Source organism: Lolium perenne, chromosome 5, assembly GCF_019359855.2.
Source record: "Lolium perenne isolate Kyuss_39 chromosome 5, Kyuss_2.0, whole genome shotgun sequence".
NCBI lineage: Eukaryota > Viridiplantae > Streptophyta > Magnoliopsida > Poales > Poaceae > Lolium > Lolium perenne.
In genome coordinates this window covers 17,073,383-17,100,809 of record NC_067248.2, presented here as the reverse complement: position 1 = coordinate 17,100,809, position 27,427 = coordinate 17,073,383, and the positions used below count along the sequence as shown (strand labels likewise).

The 27,427-nt window shown below is 42.4% G+C and overlaps 1 protein-coding gene across 1 annotated transcript; it reads left to right on the top strand.

Annotated features, from left to right (window-relative positions):
• The first annotated feature begins 20,837 nt into the window (after window positions 1–20,837).
• On the top strand, window positions 20,838–26,753 carry LOC127298878 (extra-large guanine nucleotide-binding protein 1). The gene is made up of 8 exons (XM_051328739.2): window positions 20,838–21,953; window positions 23,782–23,919; window positions 23,996–24,100; window positions 24,188–24,358; window positions 24,584–24,761; window positions 24,934–25,181; window positions 25,360–25,523; window positions 25,858–26,753. The coding sequence occupies exons 1-8, from the start codon at window positions 20,964–20,966 to the stop codon at window positions 26,462–26,464; spliced, it is 2,601 nt and encodes an 866-aa protein (XP_051184699.1). The 5' UTR covers window positions 20,838–20,963; the 3' UTR covers window positions 26,465–26,753.
• The last annotated feature ends 674 nt before the right edge of the window (window positions 26,754–27,427 follow it).

Below are 27,427 nucleotides of genomic sequence, written 5' to 3'. Positions count from 1 at the left end.
GACATGAGTAAACAAGTGAATCATATAGCAAAGACTTTTCATGAATAGCACTTCAAGACAAGCATCAATAAGTCTTGCATAAGAGTTAACTCATAAAGCAATAATTCAAAGTAGAGATATTGAAGCAACACAAAAGAAGATTAAGTTTCAGCGGTTGCTTTCAACTTGTAACATGTATATCTCATGGATATTGTCAACATAGAGTAATATAATAAGTGCAATATGCAAATATGTAGGAATCAATGCACAATTCACACAAGTGTTTGCTTCTTGAGGTGGAGAGAAATAGGTGAACTGACTCAACATTGAAAGTAAAAGAATGGTCCTCCATAGAGGAAAAGCATCGATTGCTATATTTGTGCTAGAGCTTTGATTTTGAAAACATGAAACAATTTTGTCAACGGCAGTAATAAAGCATATGCATCATGTAAATTATATCTTATAAGTTGCAAGCCTCATGCATAGCGTACTAATAGTGCCCGCACCTTGTCCTAATTAGCTTGGACTACCGGGTCATCACAATGCATTGTTTTTACCAAGTGTCACAAAGGGGTACCTCTATGCCACTTTGTACAAAGGTCTAAGGAGAAAGCTCGCATTGGATTTCTCGCTATTGATTATTCTTCAACTTAGACATCCATACCGGGACAACATAGACAACAGATAATGGACTCCTCTTTTATGCATAAGCATATACCAACAATTAATAATTTTCTCATTTGAGATTTGAGGATTGTTGTCCAAAACTGAAACTTCCACCATGGAGCATGGCTTTAGTTAGCGGCCCGATGTTCTTCTCTAACATATGCATGCTTAACCATATGGTGGTAGATCTCTCTTGCTTCAGACAAGACGAACATGCATAGCAACTCACATGAAATTCAACAATGAAAAGTTGATGGCGTCCCCAGTGAACATGGTTATCGCACAACAAGCAACTTAATAAGAGATAAAGTGCATAATTACATATTCAATACCACAATAGTTTTTAAGCTATTTGTCCCATGAGCTATATATTGCAGAGGTGAATGATGGAATTTTAAAGGTAGCACTCAAGCAATTTACTTTGGAATGGCGGAAAATACCATGTAGTATAGGTAGGTATGGTGGACACAAATGGCATAGTGGTTGGCTCAAGTATTTTGGATGCATGAGAAGTATTCCCTCTCGATACAAGGTTTAGGCTAGCAAGGCTTATTTGAAACAAACACAAGGATGAACCGGTGCAGCAAAACTCACATAAAAGACATATTGAAAACATTATAAGACTCTACACCGTCTTCCTTGTTGTTCAAACTCAATACTAGAAATTATCTAGACCTTAGAGAAACCAAATATGCAAACCAAATTTTAGCATGCTCTATGTATTTCTTCATTAATGGGTGCAAAGCATATGATGCAAGAGCTTAATCATGAGCACAACAATTGCCAAGTATCACATTACCCAAAACATTTATAGCAATTACTACATGTATCATTTTCCAATTCCAACCATATAACAATTTAACGAAGGAGAAACTTCGCCATGAATACTATGAGTAGAAACCAAGGACATACTTGTCCATATGCTACAGCGGAGCGTGTCTCTCTCCCATAAAGTGAATGCTAGGATCCATTTTATTCAAACAAAACAAAAACAAAAACAAACCGACGCTCCAAGAAAAAGCACATAAGATGTGATGGAATAAAAATATAGTTTCAGGGGAGGAACCTGATAATGTTGTCGATGAAGAAGGGGATGCCTTGGGCATCCCCAAGCTTAGACGCTTGAGTCTTCTTGATATATGCAGGGGTGAACCACCGGGTGCATCCCCAAGCTTAGAGCTTTCACTCTCCTTGATCATGTTGCATCATACTCCTCTCTTGATCCTTGAAAACTTCCTCCACACCAAACTCGAAACAACTCATTAGAGGGTTAGTGCACAATATAAATTGACATATTCAGAGGTGACACAATCATTATTAACACTTCTGGACATTGCATAATGCTACTGGACATTAATGGATCAAAGAAATTCATCCAACATAGCGAAAGAGGCAATGCGAAATAAAAGGCAGAATCTGTCAAAACAGAACAGTTCGTATTGACGAATTTTAAAATGGCACCAGACTTGCTCAAATGAAAATGCTCAAATTGAATGAAAGTTGCGTACATATCTGAGGATCATGCACGTAAATTGGCTTAATTTTCTGAGCTACCTACAGGGAGGTGGACCCAGATTCGTGACAGCAAAGAAATCTGGAACTGTGCAGTAATCCAAATCTAGTACTTACTTTTCTATCAACGGCTTAACTTGGCACAACAAAACACAAAACTAAGATAAGGAGAGGTTGCTACAGTAGTAAACAACTTCCAAGACACAAAATAAAAACAAAGTACTGTAGGTAAAAACATGGGTTGTCTCCCATAAGCGCTTTTCTTTAACGCCTTTCAGCTAGGCGCAGAAAGTGTGTATCAAGTATTATCAAGAGACGAAGTGTCAACATCATAATTTGTTCTCATAATAGAATCAAAAGGTACCTTCATTCTCTTTCTAGGGGAGTGTTCCATACCTTTCTTGAGAGGAAATTGATATTTTATATTACCTTCCTTCATATCAATAATAGCACCAACAGTTCGAAGAAAAGGTCTTCCCAATATAATGGGACAAGATGCATTGCATTCAATATTCAAGACAACAAAATCAACGGGAACAAGGTTATTGTTAACGGTAATGCGAACATTATCAACTTTCCCCAAAGGTTTCTTTGTAGAATGATCAGCAAGATTAACATCCAAATAACAATTTTTCAGCGGTGGCAAGTCAAGCATATTATAAATTTTCTTAGGCATAACAGAAATACTTGCACCAAGATCACATAAAGCATTACAATCAAAATCTTTAATCTTCATCTTAATGATGGGCTCCCAACCATCCTCTAGCTTTTTAGGAATAGAGGCTTCGCGCTCTAGTTTCTCTTCTCTAGCTTTTATAAGAGCATTTGTAATATGATGTGTAAAAGCCAAATTTATAGCACTAGCATTAGGACTTTTAGCAAGTTTTTGCAAGAACTTTATAACTTCAGAGATGTGGCAATCATCAAAATTCAAACCATTATAATCTAAAGCAATGGGATCATCATCCCCAATGTTGGAAAAAATTTCAGCAGCTTTATCACAGGCAGTTTCAGCTTTAGCGATTGTGAGCAGTTTTTCGCGCTTTGCATTAGAAGTGGAAACATTGCTAACACCAATTCTTTTATTAGTATAAGTAGGAGGTGCAGCAACATGTGTAGCATTAGCATTACTAGTGGTGGTAATAGTCTAAACTTTAGCTATATTCTTTTCTTTAGCTAGTTTTTCATTTTCTTCTCTATCCCACCTAGCACGCAGTTCAGCCATTAATCTTATATTCTCATTAATTCTAACTTGAATGGCATTTGCTGTAGTAGTAATTTTATTATGATGATTCTCATTAGGCAAAACTTTTGATTTCAAAAGATCAACATCAAGACAAGACTATCGACTTTAGAAGCAAGTATATCAATTTTCCCAAGTTTTTCTTCAACAGATTTGTTAAAAGCAGTTTGTGTACTAATAAATTCTTTAAGCATGGCTTCAAGTCCAGGGGGTGAACTCCTATTATTGTTGTAAGAATTCCCATAAGAATTACCATAGCCGTTGCCATTATTATAAGGATATGGCCTATAGTTGTTACTAGAATTGTTCCTAGAAGCATTGTTGTTGAAATTATTATTTTTAATGAAGTTTACATCAACATGTTCTTCTTGTGCAACCAATGAAGCTAACGGAACATTATTAGGATCAATATTAGTCCTATCATTCACAAGCATAGACATAATAGCATCAATCTTATCACTCAAGGAAGAGGTTTCTTCGACAGAATTTACCTTCTTACCTTGTGGAGCTCTTTTCGTGTGCCATTCAGAGTAGTTGATCATCATATTATCAAGAAGCTTTGTTGCTTCACCAAGAGTGATGGACATAAAGGTACCTCCAGCAGCTGAATCCAATAAATTCCGTGAAGAAAAATTTAGTCCTACATAGAAGGTTTGGATGATCATCCAAGTAGTCAGTCCATGGGTTGGGCAATTTTTAACCAGAGATTTCATTCTTTCCCAAGCTTGAGCAACATGTTCAGTATCTAATTGTTTAAAATTCATTATGCTACTCCTCAAAGATATAATTTTAGCAGGGGGATAATATCTACCAATAAAAGCATCTTTGCATTTAGTCCATGAATCAATACTATTCTTAGGCAGAGATAGCAACCAATCTTTAGCTCTTCCTCTTAATGAGAAAGGGAACAATTTTAATTTAATAATATCACCATCTACATCTTTATATTTTTGCATTTCACATAATTCAACAAAATTATTAAGATGGGCAGCAACATCATCAGAACTAACACCAGAAAATTGCTCTCGCATAACAAGATTCAGTAAAGCAGGTTTAATTTCAAAGAATTCTTTGTAGTAGCAGGTGGAGCAATAGGTGTGCATAAGAAATCATTATTATTTGTGGTTGTGAAGTCACACAACTTAGTGTTTTCAGCGTTGGCCATTTTAGCAACAGTAAATAAAACAAACTAGATAAAGTAAATGCAAGTAAATTAATTTTTTTGTGTTTTAGATATAGCAAACAAGATAGCAAATAAAGTAAAACTAGCAACTAATTTTTTTGTATTTTGATTTAGTGCAGCAAACAAAGTAGTAAATAAAACTAAGCAAGACAAAAACAAAGTAAAGAGATTGAGAAGTGGAGACTCCCTTGCAGCGTGTCTTGATCTCCCGGCAACGGCGCCAGAAAAAGAGCTTGATGGCGTGTATTTCACACGTTCGTTGGGCAACCCCAAGAGGAAGGTATGATGCGCACAGCAGCAAGTTTTCCCTCAGAAAGAAACCAAGGTTTATCGAACCAGGAGGAGCCAAGAAGCACGTTGAAGGTTGATGGCGGCGGGATGTAGTGCGGCGCAACACCAGGGATTCCGGCGCCAACGTGGAACCTGCACAACACAACCAAAGTACTTTGCCCCAACGAAACAGTGAGGTTGTCAATCTCACCGGCTTGCTGTAACAAAGAGTTAACCGTATTGTGTGGAAGATGATTGTTTGCAGAAAACAGTAAATAAGTATTGCAGTAGATTGTATTTCAGTAAAGAGAATTGGACCGGGGTCCACAGTTCACTAGAGGTGTCTCTCCCATAAGACGAACAGCATGTTGGGTGAACAAATTACAGTTGGGCAATTGACAAATAAAGAGAGCATGACCATGCACATACATATCATGATGAGTATAGTGAGATTTAATTGGGCATTACGACAAAGTACATAGACCGTCATCCAACTGCATTTATGCCTAAAAAGTCCACCTTCAGGTTATCATCCGAACCCCTTCCAGTATTAAGTTGCTAACAACAGACAATTGCATTAAGTATGGTGCGTAATGTAACTAGTGACTACATCCTTGAACATAGCACTAATGTTTTATCCCTAGTGGCAACAGCACAACACAACCTTAGAACTTTCTGTCACTGTCCCAGGTGTCAATGCAGGCATGAACCCACTATCGAGCATAAGTACTCCCTCTTGGAGTTACAAGCATCTACTTGGCCAGAGCATCTACTAGTAACGGAGAGCATGCAAGATCATAAACAACACATAAGCATAACTTTGATAATCAACATAACAAGTATTCTCTATTCATCGGATCCCAACAAACGCAACATATAGAATTACAGATAGATGATCTTGATCATGTTAGGCAGCTCACAAGATCCGACAATGATAGCACAATGGGGAGAAGACAACCATCTAGCTACTGCTATGGACCCATAGTCCAGGGGTAGACTACTCACACATCACACCGGAGGCGACCATGGCGGCGTAGAGTCCTCCGGGAGATGATTCCCCTCTCCCGGCGGTGCCGGAGGCGATCTCTGGATCCCCCGAGATGGGATCGGCGGCGGCGGCGTCTGCGGAAGGTTTTCCGTATCGTGGTTCTCGATGCGGGGGTTTCGTCACGGAGACTTTTTATAGGCGGAAGGGCAGGTCAAGAGGCGGCACGGGGGCCCCACACTACAGGCCGGCGCGGCCAAGGGGGGGGCCGCGCCGCCCTATAGTGTGGCCCCTCCGTGGCCCCTCTTCGTCTCTCCTTCGGACTTCTGGAAGCTTCGTGAGAAAATAGGCCCCTGGGCTTTGATTTCGTCCAATTCCGAGAATATTTCCTTACTAGGATTTCTGAAACCAAAAACAGCAGAAACAAAGAATCGGCACTTCGGCATCTTGTTAATAGGTTAGTTCCAGAAAATGCACGAATATGACATAAAGTGTGCATAAAACATGTAGATAACATCAATAATGTGGCATGGAACATAAGAAATTATCGATACGTCGGAGACGTATCATGGTGGTGGTGGCTTCTTCTTGCCGGTTGCTGGGCTCCGGTGTTGGGTCCTTGTCGGAGCTCTTTGGCGTGTCAAGGGTGCTCCATGTGCGAGTGCTCAATGGACGTGTTTCTGCTTTGTGATGCCCTTCGACTCCAGCTGGTGGCACACAGGCGTCGTGGCGTCGTCTCGGCCACGTGCGACCTTTCGGCGGCACCCTCGACACAGGTGGTGTCGGTGCGTAGTGTGGTCTCGGATGCGCGTGGCCCTTCGATTACGTCGATGGTGCAGTGTCGTTGCTGGGTCTCGGCGGACCAAAGCCGTTCGATTACTCCAATGGAGCCTCGAGCTGGGTTGTCCCTCTGGTGTGTCCTCAGGACTCTTCCTTGTGATCGCTGTGCTTGGGTCGCGATGAGTATTCTCATCGGCCAACTGCCCCCAGTATTGTGGGGTGGCCACTTTTCTCTCCTCGGTCTTGTGTGTTGTCGGTGTGTGTTTTTCTTTTTCTTCTCCTCTCTTGTAACCCCCGTGTACTCTGGTTCATTTGAACCTATCTTGTAGAGGCTAAAAAGCTTCATAGGCAACTTGACTGAATATTTGTTCAGGCTGGCTCACGCCCGCCGTAGTTACAGTCAAAAAAAAAGGAGAAAATTTCATCTTGTGACAAGTCTTTGTTTTAGCACCGAATTTATCTTTTTTATACACGACAAGTCGATTTTTCATGAGACCACTTTGTGAGCCCGTAGCACATGAAGATGTACGTGCGTAATTTTTTATTTTAATCTTTTTAATATTTCAAAATATATATAACATGTATTTTAAAACAAAGGCAGCATACGCTCCCATGTGACAAAACATCACTCTCAACGCAATCTCAAAACTTACATGTCATCTTCACGCACAGCGACTTTTTTTTCTTCTAAAGAGCGAGGTGGTTTACCAACTCTCTTTAACTGGTGCTATAATAATGGAGGAGTCAAGGGGCAAGCACTGAAAGGTCAATGCTCGTATACGAACATCCACAAAGCTTGGCCCTTGTTTTTTTCTAGAGAAGCTTGACTCATGCTATGCAACGGGAAAGCGACACTACACTATTTATTAAACAGCCGGCCGATTTGACTAAAATGTATTGAAAAGGTATGAAACGAATACGACAGTACATATTAAGAAAAGACTAATATGTAAGGTGCATTTCATAATTAATCTAATAGAGAACCGGTTTGCTAACCTCGCTAGATACGCCCCCAAGAACACCGCTCTCCCCTTCGTCCTCCCTCTCCGCCCCCACCCCCTCTTCTGCCCGTTGACCCAAGGAGATCGGGCCGAACCTGACCCTTCTCCGATCGGAGATGGGGAAGGGGACGCACTGGTGATGTAGATAGGGCTAGGTTTAGAGTCTTCGATAGGATGTCGTGGTCTTGGAGTCAAGCTCCAGATCTTCTGGGCAAGATCTGGTGCCGATGGTGGTGGCGGCGGCGCGGCAAGGAGCTCCGGCGGTCGGAGACGGCGGCACCCGACCATCCCCCATGGATCTTCGTCAATAAGCCCAAGGTTTGCTCTCTATCTTTGGTCTCCATCTTTACTCTGTGCGTACTCCTCCCACCGGCCGGCCGTGGTGGTGAGGGGTGGGGAAGACAGACGGATGGTGGTGGAGCGCCGGAGAAGAGCAGGGGCTCTCTCTCCCTGGTGTCTTGGTGCGGCACCAGTGATTGGTCGTGGCAGGAGTGTCGTGATTGAGGGCGGGCTAGTCGACATCGAAGGAGTTGGCGAGAGTTCATTTGTATGGGCTTTTCCGAAGCTTGGAAGCAATTTCGGCGAGCTTCATCTCGACGGCTGCGTGCTGTTTGGTAATGCCGGTGAGCTCCGACATCCTATCAACCTCCATCGGAGGCCTAATTCAGGTCAGCGGCCGTGCCCAACGTCGACATTGCAGCAAGTGGTTTTGTCCCGCGGCGGTGCTCGACAGCGGTGTAGCTGACCTCTGGCTCGGCAGAGGAGAGAGGGAGGGACCCGATTGTGAAAGTGCATGGAGCCCCCATGTGTGGTTTTGGTAATTAATGACAATCCCTATGGACTAATGTTTGCATTGAGTTATATTTGTAGGAGTTGTCCATAGGCAATTCTTGAACCATATGTTGGCTTCAAGGTTGCAATAAGAAGAAATTGATGAAGGATATCAAGTGTCAAGTATGTCTTGAAGATGAAGATGAAGTGAGCCCTCAAGCTACTTCAAGACATCAACATGATGAAGAATGAAGAAATGAAGTGCAAGTTCAAGATGAGCCATCTCGAAGAGATCCTTTGCTTGAGTCTTGCCATCCATATGGTGATCATGGATATGTGAAGATGCGCCGAAGAAGAAGCTCTCCCATGGTGGATTATGGGGGAGCAATCCACAAGACTTCGTCAAGCAAGCACAAGCAAGAAAGGCGTTCCATCTTGTTGAGGTCAAGATCGTCGTCATCGAGCTCAAGTGGAATGCGCAAGTATAAGGTTTGCTCTTGATAGGGTTTGTTTCTCACCGGTCTCATAGTGTAGTTGGAGACCGGTTTATAGTTTAGTTGCCGTACTATCAAGAGGGCTCTCGAGTGAGTAACTCGATCGTATCGTTCGGAGAGAGCTCAAACCTTTGCATCCTTGCATCATCTTTCTTGGTTGTTATTTGGACCTTATCCATGTGATGTTTTAGAGCTTGTGCTTATTCTCATGACAAGCTCTAGTTCATCGAAAACGGATTTCGCATAGATCACTTGTTGCGTTTTCGAGTTTGGTTCATCATCTTTCTTGGTTGTTATTTGGACCTTATCCATGTGATGTTTTAGAGCTTGTGCTTATTCTCATGACAAGCTCTAGTTCATCGAAAACGGATTTCGCATAGATCACTTGTTGCGTTTTCGAGTTTGGTTCATCATCTTTCTTGGTTTTATTTGGATCTTATCCATGTGATGTTTTAGAGCTTGTGCTTATTCTCATGACAAGCTCTAGTTCATTGAGAATGGTTTTTCCATGGGCAACTTGTTGCATTTTCAAGATTGGAGGTTTTACCGGTATGTCTTTTTGAGATAGGTCAAACCTTTCTTCATTTGTTTCTATCCTCCTTTGCTGGACTATGATGTTTCTATGCATATTGTTGTAGAGCTCATTGTTGTGATTTCAACGAGCCCAAGATCATCGAAATCGGAGTCCGGATGCAAAAGTTATGCCCGTTTTAGTTTTGGTGTTTCTGCAGTTTTCTTAGGCCGGATATTTTGGAAATATCCGGGCCGGATTATCCGGGCCGGATATTTCGGAAATATCCGGCCCCCGAAATCGTCTAAGGACCGGAAGAAAAGCAGCTCTGGATAGGGGCCGGATTTTTGGCCGGATTTTGTCCAGGTTTTGTCCACTGAGGCCGGATTATCCGGCCCCCGGATAATCCGGCCCCAACTTGGGCCGGAATATCCGGCCCTGTTTTTGCCCAAACGGCTCGATTTTCTTGGGGGGTATAAATACCCCCCTTCTTCCTCCTTGGGCTGTGCTTCTCTCACTCTCTCTCCCCTCCATTGTTGAACTAGAGAAGCTTGCTCCATCTCTCAATCCCTCCATGATTCTTGCCCCCATTTGAGGGAAAAGAGAGAGGAGATCTAGATCTACATTTCTACCAATCAAATCCATCTCTTTGTGAGTGGAACTCTCTAGATCTTGATCTTGGTGTTCTTTGTGAATTCCTTTGTTCTTCCTCTCTTATTCCCCCAATAGCTTTTGTAGCTTTGTTGGAATTTGAGAGAGAAGGACTTGAGCATCTTTGTGGTGTTCTTGCCATTGCATTTGGTGCATCGGTTTGAGTTCTCCACGGTGATTCGTGGTGGTGAAAGCAAGAAGGTTGTTACTCTTGGGTTCTTGGAACCCTAGACGGACTCTAGGCCTTTGTGGCGGTTTGTTGGGAGCCTCCAATTAAGTTGTGGATGTGTGCCCCAATCTTTGTGTAAGGCCCGGTTTCCGCCTCGAAGGAAATCCCTTAGTGGAACCGTGACCTAGGCCTTTGTGGCGAGGGTCACCGGAGATTTAGGTGAGGCGCCTTCGTGGCGTTCGGTGTGTGGTGTGAGTACCGCATCTTGGGGTGAGGCCTTTGTGGCGTTGGTGTGCATCGAGCAACCACACCTCAAGGTGAGCCTCTTGTGGCGTTCGGGAGCACTAAGCAACCGCACCTCTCCACCGGAGATTAGCACTCGCAAGAGTGTGAACTCCGGGATAAATCATCGTCTCCCGCGTGCCTCGGTTATCTCTATACCCGAGCTCTTTACTTATGCACTTTACCTTGTGATAGCCATCGTGCTTGAAGTTATATATATCTTGCTATCACATACTTGCTTGTATTGCTTAGCATAAGTTGTTGGTGCACATAGGTGAACTCTTGCTTAGAATAAGTTGTTGGTGCACATAGGTGAACCATAGTATATAGGCTTTGGGCTTGACAAAGTAAACGCTAGTTTTATTCCGCATTTGTTAAGCCCATCTCGTAAAAGTTTTAAATCGCCTATTCACCCCCCCTCTAGGCGACATCCGTGTCCTTTCAATTGGTATCGAGCAAGGTCTCTCATTCTTAGGCTTCACCGCCTTGAGAGTAAAGATGTCGGTTAGGGGATTAGCGCACAATAACTTGGTTATATTTGATGGCACAAATTATGATCTATGGAAAATTTATGTGCTTAATATTTTGCGGCGTATGTCTCCGGACATGGAGCGATTTCTTGGCATGGGTTTTTCTTCTCCTAAGGATCCTCAAAATTTATCTCTTGAGGAGGAGAAAAACTCTTGCCTCGATGCTCTTGCTTCTCATGTGTTTTCCATTGTTGTGAGCAATGTAGTTACTTCTTCAATCATGCCTTTTGGGAGCGCTCATGAGTTATGGACAAAAATTCAAGATAAATATGATGTGTCCAATATTATTAAGGATGATTGCATTGCTTCCACTTAGGCCGTGATGAGTTCTCATCTTCATCCACTTCACCAAAGTGTGTCAAGACACAAGGTAATGATATGGTGAGTGGTGATGAAAATTGCAATGTTGATATTAAGCTTTCTATTGATGATTCTTCATCTCTATCTCAATGCAATGTTTCATCTACGGACTCAAACACATCTAGCACTAGAAATGATTTACATGCTTGTGTTGATAGTCCTTGCATATCATGTGTAAGTTGCTTGAATAAATCTAATGATGATATGCTTGCTTTGTCTTGTGGCCATGATAAAAATGCTTCTATTTCCTCTAGTTGTTGTGTGACTAACATTGTAGAGGAAACCAAAGATTCTATTGGTCAAGACAAGATCTTGAAAGGAGCCTCAAGTAACTCCTCATCTTTATCTCACGGTTCTCATATGTGCCTTATGGCCAAGGGTTCCACGGTATCTCCTACCATGGAACCTCATACTTCTCGTGGTGATAAGGATGAGGATGTTTATGAAGAAGAGGATTGGGTTGTCTCTCTACGCGATAAGGGTAAGAGTGTATTCAAGATTATTTGCAAAGATAAAATTGCTAGCACTCACTTCTTTGAAATCTTGACTACCGCTATTGAGAGCCAAAAACTTATTTGGATGCATGAGAACACCATTGATAAAAAGGGTGCTCTTGAACGAGAGTATGCCGATGATGTAGCATCTTTAAAGAATGAACTTGAAGAAGAACAAACCATCAAGGAAGCTCTTGAGGAGACCTTTGCTCTAGAATTGTCTAGAGAAAAGGAAAACCATGATAGAGCTCTTGAGATGGCAAATGAACTAAAGCTAAAAAATGATAAGCTTGTGTTTGTTAATGCTAAACTCCTTGAGGATTTTGAGCAACTCAAAAAGGGCTCAAGGGTCATTGAGAGTGCGCTCACCAAACTCACCGAGTCGCATGAGCAACTTAAAGCTTCTTATCTAAAAGTGCATGCCAACTTGCCTTCTCCTATTGCTATTGATAATGATGCTTGTGCTACTAACTCTACTTCTTGTGAAGCATCTACCTTGAAGGAGAATGTTGAGCTAAGGGCTCAACTTGATTTGCTAACTAGCAATTATGGGAAATTGGGAGAAATTCATGGAAAGCTTTCTAGCTCCTATGAGGATCTTCTAGCCTCTCATGATAGGCTAAAGTTAGCTCATGAGGCTATAATATCTAAGGCAACACCTTGTGAGCCTCATGTGGGTACTAGCACTACTACTCAAAATGTTATATTGCCATGTGCTAGTCCTAGTAATTCATCCACTCATAATATTGCTAAATCTTGTGATGAATTATCTTCATTGCCTTGTTGCTCTAACAATGAAGGTTCTACTTCCACTAGTACTTGTGTTGTTACTAACCATGTAGAGGAAATCAAAGAGCTCAAGGCCCAAGTCTCTTCTTTGAAGAACGACTTGGTAAAGGGTCATGAAGGGAAATGCAAACTTGATAAGATGTTAAGTGTGCAACAATCCCCCAATGACAAGAGTGGACTTGGATTCAACTCCAACAACAAGATCAAGTCCAAGAACAACAAGAAGAAGAAGGGCAAAGTACAAGTCAAAGACCCGGCCAAGATCGTTTGCTTCAAGTGCAAAATTGAAGGGCACCATGTTAGATCTTGCCCTTTGAAGAAGAAGCAAAAAGGGAAGCGGCCTCAAGCTCAAACTCATATTCAACCTCAAGTTGAAGAAATGCCACTTCCCAAGAAGAATCAAGCTAATGCTCCCATTGTGGAGAAATCTAGTGAGAAGAAGGAGAAGAAAAGAACTTGCTACATATGCCGTGAGAAGGGTCACATCTCCTCCTTTTGCACTATTGGTACCTCATCCAACTCTATCACCATTGATGATGTTTATTCTCTTCGTAAGGATGAGGGTGGCAATGTGTTTGCCAAATTTGTTGGTGCTCAAAGTGGTGTCAAGAAAAGAACCATTTGGGTTGCCAGGCCTATTGTGACTAACCTCTTAGGACCCAACTTAGTTGGGGACCAACAATCCAAAACTTGATCAATAGGTGCTTGTTGGAGGGCATTGGAGACTTGGCTACATCATGAAGAGTTAAGGGATCTTCATCATTTATACTATCTCAAGCCAAGTCTTTTGGTTATCTTACTTCTATCATACACCCAATGTTCCTCCTTGCGGTAACATGTGCTCAACTCATTTATATTGAAAGTTACTCGCCCCTTTGCATGTGTTAGTTTTGTTCCTAACATGTGTTTGTATATGTTGTGCATCCTACGTGTTTTTCTTGAGAAATCAAGGCTATGTATGTTAGGTTGCACACCATGTATTTGTGCTTGTGTTGGAGCCTCTTTGCATCTTGTTGTATCTTATATGGCTCTTATGAGAGATTATTGGACTATAACATTTTGGGGGAGTGATATGCCTTTAGGAATTTCACAATCCTAACAATGTGTGTACATGAGGAATATCACTTAGAATTGATATTGCAAGATTATCTAGTCTCTATGTGGTATGTCATCTTCATGAGAAATTCAAATTCTAATGTTCATTAATATCTCTAGTTGGATCTTATTTGCCTCTTGTGAAAATAAATTCCTTATCACATTATGGGGGAGTAATAAGCTTTGTGCATATTACAAGCCTAGGAAATGTGAACATTTGAGGTTGTGTCACATAGAATTGATATTGAAGATTATCTCTCCTATGTGGCATGTTTGCTCAAACAAGCTCCAATTTGCTTAAATGGCTTCATTGCTAATATCTTTGTGGATCTTATTTGTGTAAGTTTTTCTTGGCATGGTTTTTCACAACGTGTCCCTCAATACATTTTTGGAAAACCATGTGCTTCAAGTCATACTATTAATTGCTTTGCATGTTGGTATGAATACTATTAATTGCTTTGCATGTTGGTATGAATACTATTAATTGCTTTGCATGTTGGTATGAATACTATTAATTGCCTTGCATGTTGGTATGACTAAATGAAGCTATCAAGAAACTTTCTTTGCATGATGGTTAACTCTTATCTTTTACCATATGCTTTGTTCGTTGTAAATATGATCTTATGTATACTTACAAACTACCACCGGAAATATTTCCTAATACCTCTTGTCCTAGGACAATTGGTAATCAATTATGAGGTAGATATTTATTGATCATATCTACATTGGCTCTTGTGTTTAAATTGCCTTATTTATTGCCATGAATTTGTTGTGCTTTGACTCCCATGTGTCTTCCTTGCATCTTATGGATCTTGTGTTTAAATTGCCTTATTTATTGCCATGAATTTGTTGTGCTTTGACTCCCATGTGTTCTTTTTTCTATTCAAACTTTCTTAGTTTTTTTTTTGTAGATATAGGTAGTGTGATGATCCTAGTTGTGTGCATTTTGTATCCATATTCTAAATCCTAGATAATGCACTAATCTTGGGGGAGCTCTCCTATATTTGTTATATAAACTTCTCTTGATCTTTATCAAAAATTTGGTTTTGGGAGTCATAAATTTTCTTTTTGGTACTGTGTGCCATCATAAAAAGTGTCGAGGGTTTGGTTTATTTGTTGGAACCTTGCTCTCTTGGGAGTTGGTTATCTCATTCCTTTGTGCTTAGGTTTAATTAGCTTCTTATAATGAGATAAGTCTTTGGAGTCAATCTTGTGTTGATTTGATTCTTTGATATAATTTGGACAACCATTGTCTCTTGGTTTATTTGGTGTTTTGTCCAAATTGTATCTTCCTTTGGTTCTTGAAAGTATTGTGCATGCATATTTAATATATGTATATCTTATGGCATGTGTCACTTTCTTTGATCCAATATATAGGGTAAACTCCATCAAATCCTAATTTGGCTAAGATGTGCATGAAATTCAATTTCATATCTATATGCACATAGAATTGTGGAGTTTGTCCTATATGTTGTAGTGTGTCTAACTACTTCGGACCCAATTAGTTTGGGGACCATTTTGTACTTACCTTTGTGTTAGGTACAATGGATATGCATTGAATGCTTGTCTCACTCTTGGAAAGAAGTGGTGACTCAATGGTAACGTGAGGCAAGCTAGGATGATCAACGAACACATATCTACTACATCCACACCAATGCTATCTTGGTAACAAGTATCTTCTCATGCATACTTTTCTTGTATCCAACCTTATGGTTGCATCTTGGCATGAATCTCTTGATTTGCAAATGTTGTGCTTCTTGCAAAAGTCTTAATGAAACCTCTTTATTGTGAATGTGAGTAATTTGAGATGAGTGCATGTGTTGGGAAGTATTTTAAATCATGCTCATGATTCATCCATCCCAACTATGCCTATCTAGCAATTTTGTTGCATATCAATTCCTCAAGGCTCTCACATGTGCAATATAGATGAAAGTGCAAATTTAGTTACTTCTTTTGGTATCCCCGTTTGTGATACTTGTTGCCTTTCTCAAATGCATCCCAACTATCTTCTATCCCTTGTTGATATTTGTGATGTATTTTAGTTGTTTGTGGTTGAAGTTCATGAATGTACAATAAGATAATATTGAGCCTTTGGCCATGCTATTAAGCAAAAATCTTATTGGTATATTGCATGACTTCGTCTTGGATATCATGCTATTTTTCTTGTGTATCTATTTGGTGTGTGCATGTTTCTTTGTGGATAAATATCTTTGTGATATTGTCCACTTAGAGAAACTTATACACATAAGAGATGATACATCTCCATTTGATATCTTTTTTATTTGTTGCATGTTGATTGGTCATGCTAAGAAATATAATTCATTGAAGACTATGATGATGCTTTTTGCTCATCCATATAATAGTCTTATAATATGCTTTATCATGCCTTTCACATATCTTCTTGGTTGAGCCTTTTATTATGGTGCCTCTTACTTTTTGCTCAACTATTTGTTTGTTGCAAGTGTTAAGCTTATTTCTCTATCTATGATCTATTCCAAATGTTTGTGTTTTAAATGGTAATGAGGGAGTGAGGATTCCATGTTATGCATATTGTATTCAAATACAACATTTTAATTTATGCATGTACCTTGGGGAGCTTCCTCATTTGATTTAGAGCACTATCTTGTGGTGATCATTAGAGTTTGATTCACTTGGTATCTTTTGTTTTTGAATGATATTATGGGAGTGATGATTCCATGTTTGTGCACTTTATACTCCAATGCAAATTGTCTAGTTTTGTGCACAAACCTTGGGAGCTTCCTCATATTATTTAGAGCAATCTTCTTGATCTTATCATAATATCTATCTTTCTTTTGGTATCCTCTTTGTGACTCATTTGGTTGCTTGCTTCATTTGTTGAAGCTTCTTGACTTTGTTATCTTTTTGCAATCTTTGATCCTATCTATAGTGTGATTCCTTCCGAATATTCGCCATTGGATATGTGCATTTGATTCCACTCAAATTATGAGAAATGCACACGCTATGGAGGAACTCTCACTATATTAGCCTTTTAAATTTTTCACCCATTTCGGCAATTGGTGCCAATGGGGGAGAAGTTTGGAGGGTTTAAGGGAATTTGGTTATGTCTTTGCTTTGTGCTTAAGCATGTGCCTTTATTGCATTGCATCTTGTTGCTTTGCATAGTTGAATATTTAGAGGAAACTCCACTAGGCTTTGAATGCCAATATATGCAATGAAAGTCAAGATCATTCACACATGCATATATTATGGGGGAGTTTGCTCTATATATTCAACTTATTTGTTACTTAAATTCCTTATATAAACCCTCTCAAAGAGATTGTCATCAATTACCAAAATGGGGAGATTGAAAGTGCATGGAGCCCCCATGTGTGGTTTTGGTAATTAATGACAATCCCTATGGACTAATGTTTGCATTGAGTTATATTTGTAGGAGTTGTCCATAGGCAATTCTTGAACCATATGTTGGCTTCAAGGTTGCAATAAGAAGAAATTGATGAAGGATATCAAGTGTCAAGTATGTCTTGAAGATGAAGATGAAGTGAGCCCTCAAGCTACTTCAAGACATCAACATGATGAAGAATGAAGAAATGAAGTGCAAGTTCAAGATGAGCCATCTCGAAGAGATCCTTTGCTTGAGTCTTGCCATCCATATGGTGATCATGGATATGTGAAGATGCGCCGAAGAAGAAGCTCTCCCATGGTGGATTATGGGGGAGCAATCCACAAGACTTCGTCAAGCAAGCACAAGCAAGAAAGGCGTTCCATCTTGTTGAGGTCAAGATCGTCGTCATCGAGCTCAAGTGGAATGCGCAAGTATAAGGTTTGCTCTTGATAGGGTTTGTTTCTCACCGGTCTCATAGTGTAGTTGGAGACCGGTTTATAGTTTAGTTGCCGTACTATCAAGAGGGCTCTCGAGTGAGTAACTCGATCGTATCGTTCGGAGAGAGCTCAAACCTTTGCATCCTTGCATCATCTTTCTTGGTTGTTATTTGGACCTTATCCATGTGATGTTTTAGAGCTTGTGCTTATTCTCATGACAAGCTCTAGTTCATCGAAACGGATTTCGCATAGATCACTTGTTGCGTTTTCGAGTTTGGTTCATCATCTTTCTTGGTTGTTATTTGGACCTTATCCATGTGATGTTTTAGAGCTTGTGCTTATTCTCATGACAAGCTCTAGTTCATCGAAAACGGATTTCGCATAGATCACTTGTTGCGTTTTCGAGTTTGGTTCATCATCTTTCTTGGTTTTATTTGGATCTTATCCATGTGATGTTTTAGAGCTTGTGCTTATTCTCATGACAAGCTCTAGTTCATTGAGAATGGTTTTTCCATGGGCAACTTGTTGCATTTTCAAGATTGGAGGTTTTACCGGTATGTCTTTTTGAGATAGGTCAAACCTTTCTTCATTTGTTTCTATCCTCCTTTGCTGGACTATGATGTTTCTATGCATATTGTTGTAGAGCTCATTGTTGTGATTTCAACGAGCCCAAGATCATCGAAATCGGAGTCCGGATGCAAAAGTTATGCCCGTTTTAGTTTTGGTGTTTGCAGTTTTCTTAGGCCGGATATTTTGGAAATATCCGGGCCGGATTATCCGGGCCGGATATTTCGGAAATATCCGGCCCCCGAAATCGTCTAAGGACCGGAAGAAAAGCAGCTCTGGATAGGGGCCGGATTTTTGGCCGGATTTTGTCCAGAGTTTTGTCCACGAGGCCGGATTATCCGGCCCCTGATAATCCGGCCCCAACTTGGGCCGGAATATCCGGCCCCGTTTTTGCCCAAACGGCTCGATTTTCTTGGGGGTATAAATACCCCCTTCTTCCTCCTTGGGCTGTGCTTCTCTCACTCTCTCTCCCTCCATTGTTGAACTAGAGAAGCTTGCTCCATCTCTCAATCCCTCCATGATTCTTGCCCCCATTTGAGGGAAAAGAGAGAGGAGATCTAGATCTACATTTCTACCAATCAAATCCATCTCTTTGTGAGTGGAACTCTCTAGATCTTGATCTTGGTGTTCTTTGTGAATTCCTTTGTTCTTCCTCTCTTATTCCCCCAATAGCTTTTGTAGCTTTGTTGGAATTTGAGAGAGAAGGACTTGAGCATCTTTGTGGTGTTCTTGCCATTGCATTTGGTGCATCGGTTTGAGTTCTCCACGGTGATTCGTGGTGGTGAAAGCAAGAAGGTTGTTACTCTTGGGTTCTTGGAACCCTAGACGGACTCTAGGCCTTTGTGGCGGTTTGTTGGGAGCCTCCAATTAAGTTGTGGATGTGTGCCCCAATCTTTGTGTAAGGCCCGGTTTCCGCCTCGAAGGAAATCCCTTAGTGGAACCGTGACCTAGGCCTTTGTGGCGAGGGTCACCGGAGATTTAGGTGAGGCGCCTTCGTGGCGTTCGGTGTGTGGTGTGAGTACCGCATCTTGGGGTGAGGCCTTTGTGGCGTTGGTGTGCATCGAGCAACCACACCTCAAGGTGAGCCTCTTGTGGCGTTCGGGAGCACTAAGCAACCGCACCTCTCCACCGGAGATTAGCACTCGCAAGAGTGTGAACTCCGGGATAAATCATCGTCTCCCGCGTGCCTCGGTTATCTCTATACCCGAGCTCTTTACTTATGCACTTTACCTTGTGATAGCCATCGTGCTTGAAGTTATATATATCTTGCTATCACATACTTGCTTGTATTGCTTAGCATAAGTTGTTGGTGCACATAGGTGAACTCTTGCTTAGAATAAGTTGTTGGTGCACATAGGTGAACCATAGTATATAGGCTTTGGGCTTGACAAAGTAAACGCTAGTTTTATTCCGCATTTGTTAAGCCCATCTCGTAAAAGTTTTAAATCGCCTATTCACCCCCCCCCCTCTAGGCGACATCCGTGTCCTTTCAGATTGCTTTTTACATCTTTCAGTGAGGTCTCCTCCACATATATTGGGAACTCATGTTTTACTTTATCTTTCTTTTCGGGTCCTTTGTAATATTGTATACCTCAACTGTTTGGATATCAATATAAGCTTCCAGGCTCTTCGGGGCTCTTCTTGTTAAAAAAAACCTCGGTAGATACTGCACACCACTAACTGTAGTGTGAGTTTCAGCTTAATGATTACCATATTTTGACTATATCAAGGTTCATGTTGGTTTTTCATAGTAAACTATTGTTGCGTTTCATATGATCCAATTATCTAAAACATAAAATTAGTACTATTAGAATTGTCTTGGCACGTATTTCTATATTATATAAAACTTGAATTATGGATGTTGATATTTTTCGTTACATGTTTGGTCAAACTTTAGAAATTTTGACTTTGACTAAAGCCAAAACGCAGTGTAAATAAAAATAGAGGGAGTAATTTATACTACTCCATCTGTCCCAAAAATAATGTCGCGAATTTATCTTAATCTAAATGTATGTAGACATTATGTAGTGTATAAAATAAATACATTTAAATTTATAAAAATATGCTGCAATTCTTATCAGGACGGAGGGAGTACATGGGATTGGACAGGTATAAAAGACATATGTGAAATCTTAAATATTTTCTCAAGGAGGGTACGTCGAAAGCACACCAAATCTTTATACATGGAGTAATTTTTTTTACAAGGCGCCAAAATTCCGACAACCATCATCTCGTGCATACCCTAGCAAGCAGCCCCCAAAGCTTGGACTCCTCCTTAACGCTCTCAACCAACTGATCCGTACGAAGTTGTCGAGATCTGTTAGCAAAAACCCTCACATCATGTTTGCTTCTAGATAGACCAGGTCGTTGAAGTTGTGAGGGTGTTGAATCGCCTCCTGTCTTTGTCTGTGGTACACGTATGGAGCAACGTCAATTAGAGGTAGTAGTAAAATAAATAAAAGCGGAGTTTATCATTGTAGCACAATGCCAAAATCACCTCACAGTTTTACTAACTCATAGCCGAGAAAAGAATGGCGATCAGGCAATCGTCTCATCCACGCATCCGAAACGTGTCCTTCGGCTGAAAAAAATGGAGAGCCCTTATCATCATCAGTAACGTTGTCACAGTCCAAGCAGCTACGCCTATCGTGATGGTCCACGGTGGACTGGGCGCACGACGAAAGCAGTCTTCCTTCCCCGCGACGCCTTCGTCTCCTTCCCTCGCGCCGCGCATGCTCCAAAAAGCTCCCACCTTTCCCCTCCTCCCACGCCTAGCCTAGCCTCACTCCACCCCATGCCCAAACCCTAGCCCCCCGCCTCCGCCGCCGACATGGCCTCCGCCGTCGCCGCCGACGACTACACCTTCGCCGCCGAGTACGACGGCCCGCCGCTCCCCTACTCCCTCCCGCGCGCCATCCCGCTCGACCTCTCCCGCATCCCGCTCGCCGCCCTCTCCTCCGACTCCTCCGGCCCCTCCGACGACCCCCTCCCCGTCGTGCGGCCCCTCACCCCCTCCTCCCTCTGCTCCGCCATCCACGCCCACCAGCAGCAGGCGGCGCCAGGGGGGCCGCCTCCTCGCTCCTCCTCGGGGCCCGTCGCCGACTCCCCCACCTCCGTCATCGAGAACCACCACGCCGCCGCGCACCACTCCGCCGAGCTCCCCTCCTCACCCTCCGACGCCGCCCCCTCCGACGACGAACACGATGCGGGGACGCCGTCCGTTCCCCACCAGCCCACCGCCTCCTTCGCCGAGACCAGCGGCTCCCTCCTCCAATCCTCCTCCTCCTCCCGCTCCGCCTCCTCCTCCGACGAAGCCCCCTCCTCCCCGCTGCCCCGCCCCACCGCCACCGCCGCCGCCCGGTCCAGCGGCGCCCTCTCCCCGGCCCACCTCGACAACCCCAACCCCCGTGCCGGCTGCTACAGGTGCGGCAAGCGCGGCGGCATCTGGGGGGGCACGGAGGCGTGCCTGGCGTGCGGCGCGCGGTACTGCGCGCGCTGCGTGCTGCGGGCGATGGGGTCCATGCCGGAGGGCCGCAAGTGCCTGCCCTGCATCGGCCGGCCGGTCGCCGAGGCGCGCCGGGGCGCGCTCGGCCGCGGCTCGCGCGTGCTGCGCCGCCTGCTCAGCGCCGCCGAGGTGGACCTCGTCATGCGGAGCGAGCGCCAGTGCAAAGCCAACCAGCTGCGGCCCGAGGACGTCTACGTCAACGGGGCGAGGCTGGTGCCCGAGGAGCTCGCGGCGCTGCAGGGGTGCCCGTGCCCTCCGGCCAGGCTACGGCCGGGGTTCTACTGGTACGACAAGGTCTCCGGCTTCTGGGGAAAGGTACGTCAGCCGTAACATTTTGGTTACCATATGATTACCAGTCTGGTCCGAGATTTTAGGACACCATATATTCGATATGTACTCCCTGTAGTTTGGTGTCACAACTGTGTTTTAGTCACTTATTGTAGATTTATAGATACTACTAGTAGTTTTGGGATTTCCGTTAGTCATTAGCGCCCGCCATCTGCCTTCACCTCTTCTAGGCTTTATCAAGAATAAAGCAGCTTTCATGCAAAACTCCAGGGATTCTGCCCAACCACATTTAATTGCTATTTCACATTCATCTATATTTCAACAACAAATATGTCGAACCTCCATTCCTGAACTTTCAACCCTTTATTCCAACTAACTAATGAACACCGCCCTACAACTAGATAAACTAGGCATGTGTTTGGTTTTTGCCCAACATTGCCCTACCAAATTTTGGTTGAGCCTTTCCTTGCCCACAAGTTGGTCTACATTGGCTAAAAAATTTAAATAGCGTTGGTAGTGGTATGGCATGCCAAAAACTTTTGGGCAAGCAAAGGCTCAAGATTGTGAGAGCCTTTCACATTTACTTGGCTAAAAAGATGAACTAGAGGTTGTAGTGGAGCATTGGCATGCCAAAAACTTGGCAACTATCCAAACAAGAGCCAACCTTTTGGTCATGACCAAAAAATTGGTAGGGCACACACCTTGGTCACAAAGGGCGGTGTCAGCGTCCTTATCGGAAATCCATGCTAGGGTCGATTATTGTAGGTGAGAATGGAAGAAAGGAAGTGCAAGAGACACGAGATACCAGTGTTACCAATTGACTGGAAGGATAAAGCTTTGATTAACAAGGGCAACGAGCCAACGGCGATCTATGTTCCATCTTTCATATCCATAAATGCTAGTACATCTAGTCATTCAACATAATTTTCTAAATTACACCAGATCTCCTGTAAGAACTCGTGACGCGGCCCTCCGCTAACTTATAAAAGGAGATCTGGTGTATTTTGGAATATTCTGTTGGTTGCTTAGATATAGCTCTTTTGGTTATTATAAAGGTGGAAAATAGGTCGTTGGCACTGGGCTTGTTGACCTTGTCAATGCGCAATCTGAAAGCGAGGTATTACTTCTTTAGTGTAGTTACCCGATATGAAATAGCCATATATGTTCTTATTGGATGAAAATCATGAGATTGCATATTTAATTATTCTTGGTGGGAGTCATGAAAGAAAGATCTGGAGGGATAGTGCTGCTGAACTTTGATATTGTCGATGTTTAGTTGACTACGTTGAATATTGATGGGCTTTGTTTGATGAGTAAGTAGAATCATGATATCTTATCATTGTTTGAATGAATTATGAAAGTCCTAAGATTCTTGCTAGTTGGTATTGTGCCTACTTCTCTTATTCTAGTTGAGAATGGTGCACAGTTGCACACCAAGGCTGACACATGATTGGTGTACAACATTACATAGAAACATGATAGCAGGTTTATAAACTACTACTCCCTCCGTCCATAAAATGATGTCGGAGATTCGGCAAAATTCAAATGTATTTATACACGAAAGTGTGTCTAGATGCATCCAAATTTAGACAAACTTATGCCATCCTTTATGGACAGAGGTAGTACAGCATTGTACATAGTAATAGTGTTGACGTGTGCGGTGTCTTGGTGCCATAGCTTATGCTGACTTGTTATTTTGGAGAAGATGAAGTTAGAAATTGTCATGCTTTTATTCAGCAGATGCTATTTGAGAATTTCAATTTTTAAATGATTATTTTGCTTACTTCTTCATATAAATGTTAATGATATATATCATCCACAACTCTGCTTTTAAACTTTTGCTTGGATAATCCAGGAGGGACACAAGCCCCATTGCATAATAAGCCCAAATCTGAGTGTGGGAGGTAATTTAGATGAAAAGGCGAGCAATGGGAACACCGGAATCTTGGTAAATGGACGTGAGATTACAAAATCTGAGCTGCAAATACTTAAGGTTTGGAATTGATATACTCCTACCTAATTTTGAGATTCCTGAGTTGCATTTTACTTACCTATCTCTCTGGTTTCAGTTGGCAGGAGTTCAATGTGCTGGAAAACCTCACTTTTGGCTGAATGCTGATGGGACTTACCAAGAGGAAGGCCAAAAAACTGTGAAAGGGAGGATTTGGGATAAGGTAGTTCTGGAATTCATCTTTCTTAGATGACCTATATTTCGTTATGAGAAATCTGACATAAGTTACATTATTTGCTTTTTTCACCAGCCCATAGTGAAGCTGCTTAGTCCAGTCCTGTCATTGCCAACTCCAAACAAAGCGGCTAATCAATCTGGTGTAGAGGCTGCTAGTTCGGGAAGTCAACCTGAGTACTTGGAGCAAAGGACGATTCAGAAGCTTTTGTTGGTTGGATCAGGGACCAGCACCATACTCAAACAGGTACGGATGTCTATTGACGTCTATTATGCCGCTGTTAATGAACAGATGAGTTTACCAGCTGCATTAAGTTCACCTTCCAGTTACCAGTGTTCACATTGGAACATTTGAATAAAGGTTTACATTCCATATATGCAATGACTAAATATTCTGCAGTGCCAAACGCCATTCTCAATATTAATGTGGGATTGTAGGCTAGCAACTAATTCTGAATCTATCAAATCTCAGGCTAAATTCTCATACAAGAGCAAACCATTTTCGATGGATGAGTGTGAAGATCTCAAACTTATCATACAAAGTAACATATATCGCTACCTTGGTACACTTCTTGAAGGCCGTGAACGGTTTGAAGAGGAAGTTTTAGCTGATAGAAGAAAATTAAACAAAGACGATCCTTCTAGCTCTGGTATGATCTATCCACCATTTGTTCTGCTGCATAATAGTCTTTTTTTCAACTGAACACATAATCTTAGACTCTTAGTATTGAAGGGCTTCTCATTATTTATGTTCGTAAAGCAACTGAACCAAGTGAAAAACTCCTACATTTTGCTAGAACTGACATCCGCTTGTTTTCACAGGGTATTCTGGATCGGAGTTCTGTGCTGAAGTTACTGAGTACTCCATTGTTCCGCGTTTGAAAGCATTCTCTGATTGGATCCTGAAAGCCATGGCAATAGGTAATCTTGAAGACATTTTTCCTGCAGCTAGTCGTGAATATGCGCCACTGGTTGAGGAACTATGGAAAGATCCTGCTATTCAAGCTACATATAGACGAAGAAGTGAACTGCCGTTCCTTCCGTCTGCTGCCAGTTACTTCCTTGACAGGGTACTATTTTTGCTCTATCGATTGTTTTTGTTTGTTAACATGGGTTGATGTTTCGTGTCCACTCCTGTTTCATATTAGATGGGGGACCTCTGTAGTAGTGACTGACCTCTGTAGTAGTGACTGAGTCATGCAATTGTGGTTATTCACCCTTTAACCTTGTGGCATTTGAAATTATCAGGTGGTTGATATTTCTCGAACAGAATATGAGCTCTGTGATATGGATATCCTCTACGCTGATGGAATAACATCATCAGATGGATTAGCATCTACAGATATCTCTTTCCCACAGCTGGCTTTGGATGTGCGGGTTGATGAGTCTGATCCACATGACACAATGTTAAGGTTGGTCTTCTCACAAAAGGCTGCACTGATATGATATTTACTTGTGCTATGTGCAGTTTTTTTTTTTCCATAGGTATCAATATTTCAGTATTACCATTATTACTTAATTAGGTAACAGCAAAGAGCATATGTTTGAGTTCTTGATGTATGTGTATGATCTCATGAGGTGATTTGCATGGTATTTTGATAACCGTCTCAGGAGAGTGAAAACACGCATGTGCATTTTGTATCTTCTGCCTTAAACACCATGTATTTATGTTCTAGGTTTGATGCCTATAATATCTTTACGGACTGTTATAGCAATACCCACAATGAAATTATCTGTTGTTCTCAGATACCAGCTGATCAGAATAAGCAATAAAGGATTGCGGGAGAACAGCAAATGGCTGCAAATGTTCGATGATGTCAGGCTTGTCATATTCTGTGTTGCGGTTAGTGATTATGACGAGTACCACGTGGATGTGAATGACACCATTGTCAACAAGATGGTAGAGAGCAGGCAGCTATTCGAAAGCCTCGCCCTTCACCCGACATTTGAACAGATGGATTTCCTCCTACTCCTGACCAAGTTTGATCTCCTAGAGCAGAAGATTGGCAAGTCCCCACTAACCGCATGTGACTGGTTCAGTGAATTCACCCCGCTGGTAAGCCGCAATCTGATCAATGGAAGCAGCAGCAGAAGCACACGCAGCAGCAGCAACACTGGTGCGACGCTGGCGCAGATGGCTGCGCACTACATTGGCACGAAGTTCAAGCGGCTGTTCCACTCGCTCACGGAGCGGAAGCTGTATGTGTCCTACGTGAATGCCCTGGACCAGGAGTCGGTCTGCTCGGCGATCCGCTACGGCAGGGAGATTGTCAAGTGGGAGGAGGAGAAGCCGGTGTTCAACTCCAGCGAGACAGTGTACAGCGGCGAGGAGCCTAGCTCGTACTCCCACTGACCACGGTGAGCCTTTGCGTGCTTGTGACGAAGACTGTGACGAAGACGAAGATGAGGTGTAAATAGTTGTGCATTTCCCTCCTCTCCCGGCGATGACGACCTTTTGTTAGAGCTTTGCCCATTTTCGTCCTTTTTTTTCCATTTTTTGCCTGATCATTGGCTTGTATTGTATGGTTTGTTTGTTTAGCTGTTCACAAGTAGAATGAGATGCACCAGGGCTGCCTGATTCCGATTCTTGTATGTATTAATTATCATCTGCTTTACATGGTGACCAGATCGCCTGCATGCTCCATTTTTGCATGACAGCATCTGAACAAGTAGGAAAGAAAGAAGGGACGTAGCTACTCCCGTTTGAGTGGTATCCATGTACGCGAGCACGTTTGGGGCTGTCGAGCAGAGGAGGTACAATGTAGTTTGATTGTCTCGACTGCTATACACTGCCCGGTGGCTCTGGCAGTGTTCAGAACTAAGGAGACAAAATGTTGAGGCATTGTTTGTGAGTAGATATTTCCTACCAAGCATGATAAGTATCCACCCTGTCTAACCGTGCTTGAATTTTCTGCAGTGACAGCACCTGTAAAATCTCACTCGCTCAGTAGTCACCACCCCTCATAGAATAAGCCAAGAAATTCTCTCTTACCCTGCAGGTTGCCGCCGACGTGTACCTTTACGCATGAAGGACCCTCGACAGATGCTGCCATGTAGACATAGTACATGTACTAGTACTAGAATAAAGCCCGTTCTTTGCTACGACGTCACATTAAATTAAATGGGCATCTTTTCATATGTCTATATATCTGTGTGTCGGCATCGATTTCAAACATGTAATAGTAAATAGTGTGCTCCATGCATCAATATGTTGTTCCTCCTGTTGTCACCACACATAAATTTAAATTGGTCCTTTTTAAGTGTTAGACATCCTACTCACTACCCAAGCCCCAAGATTTTGAGGACGTGAGCATAG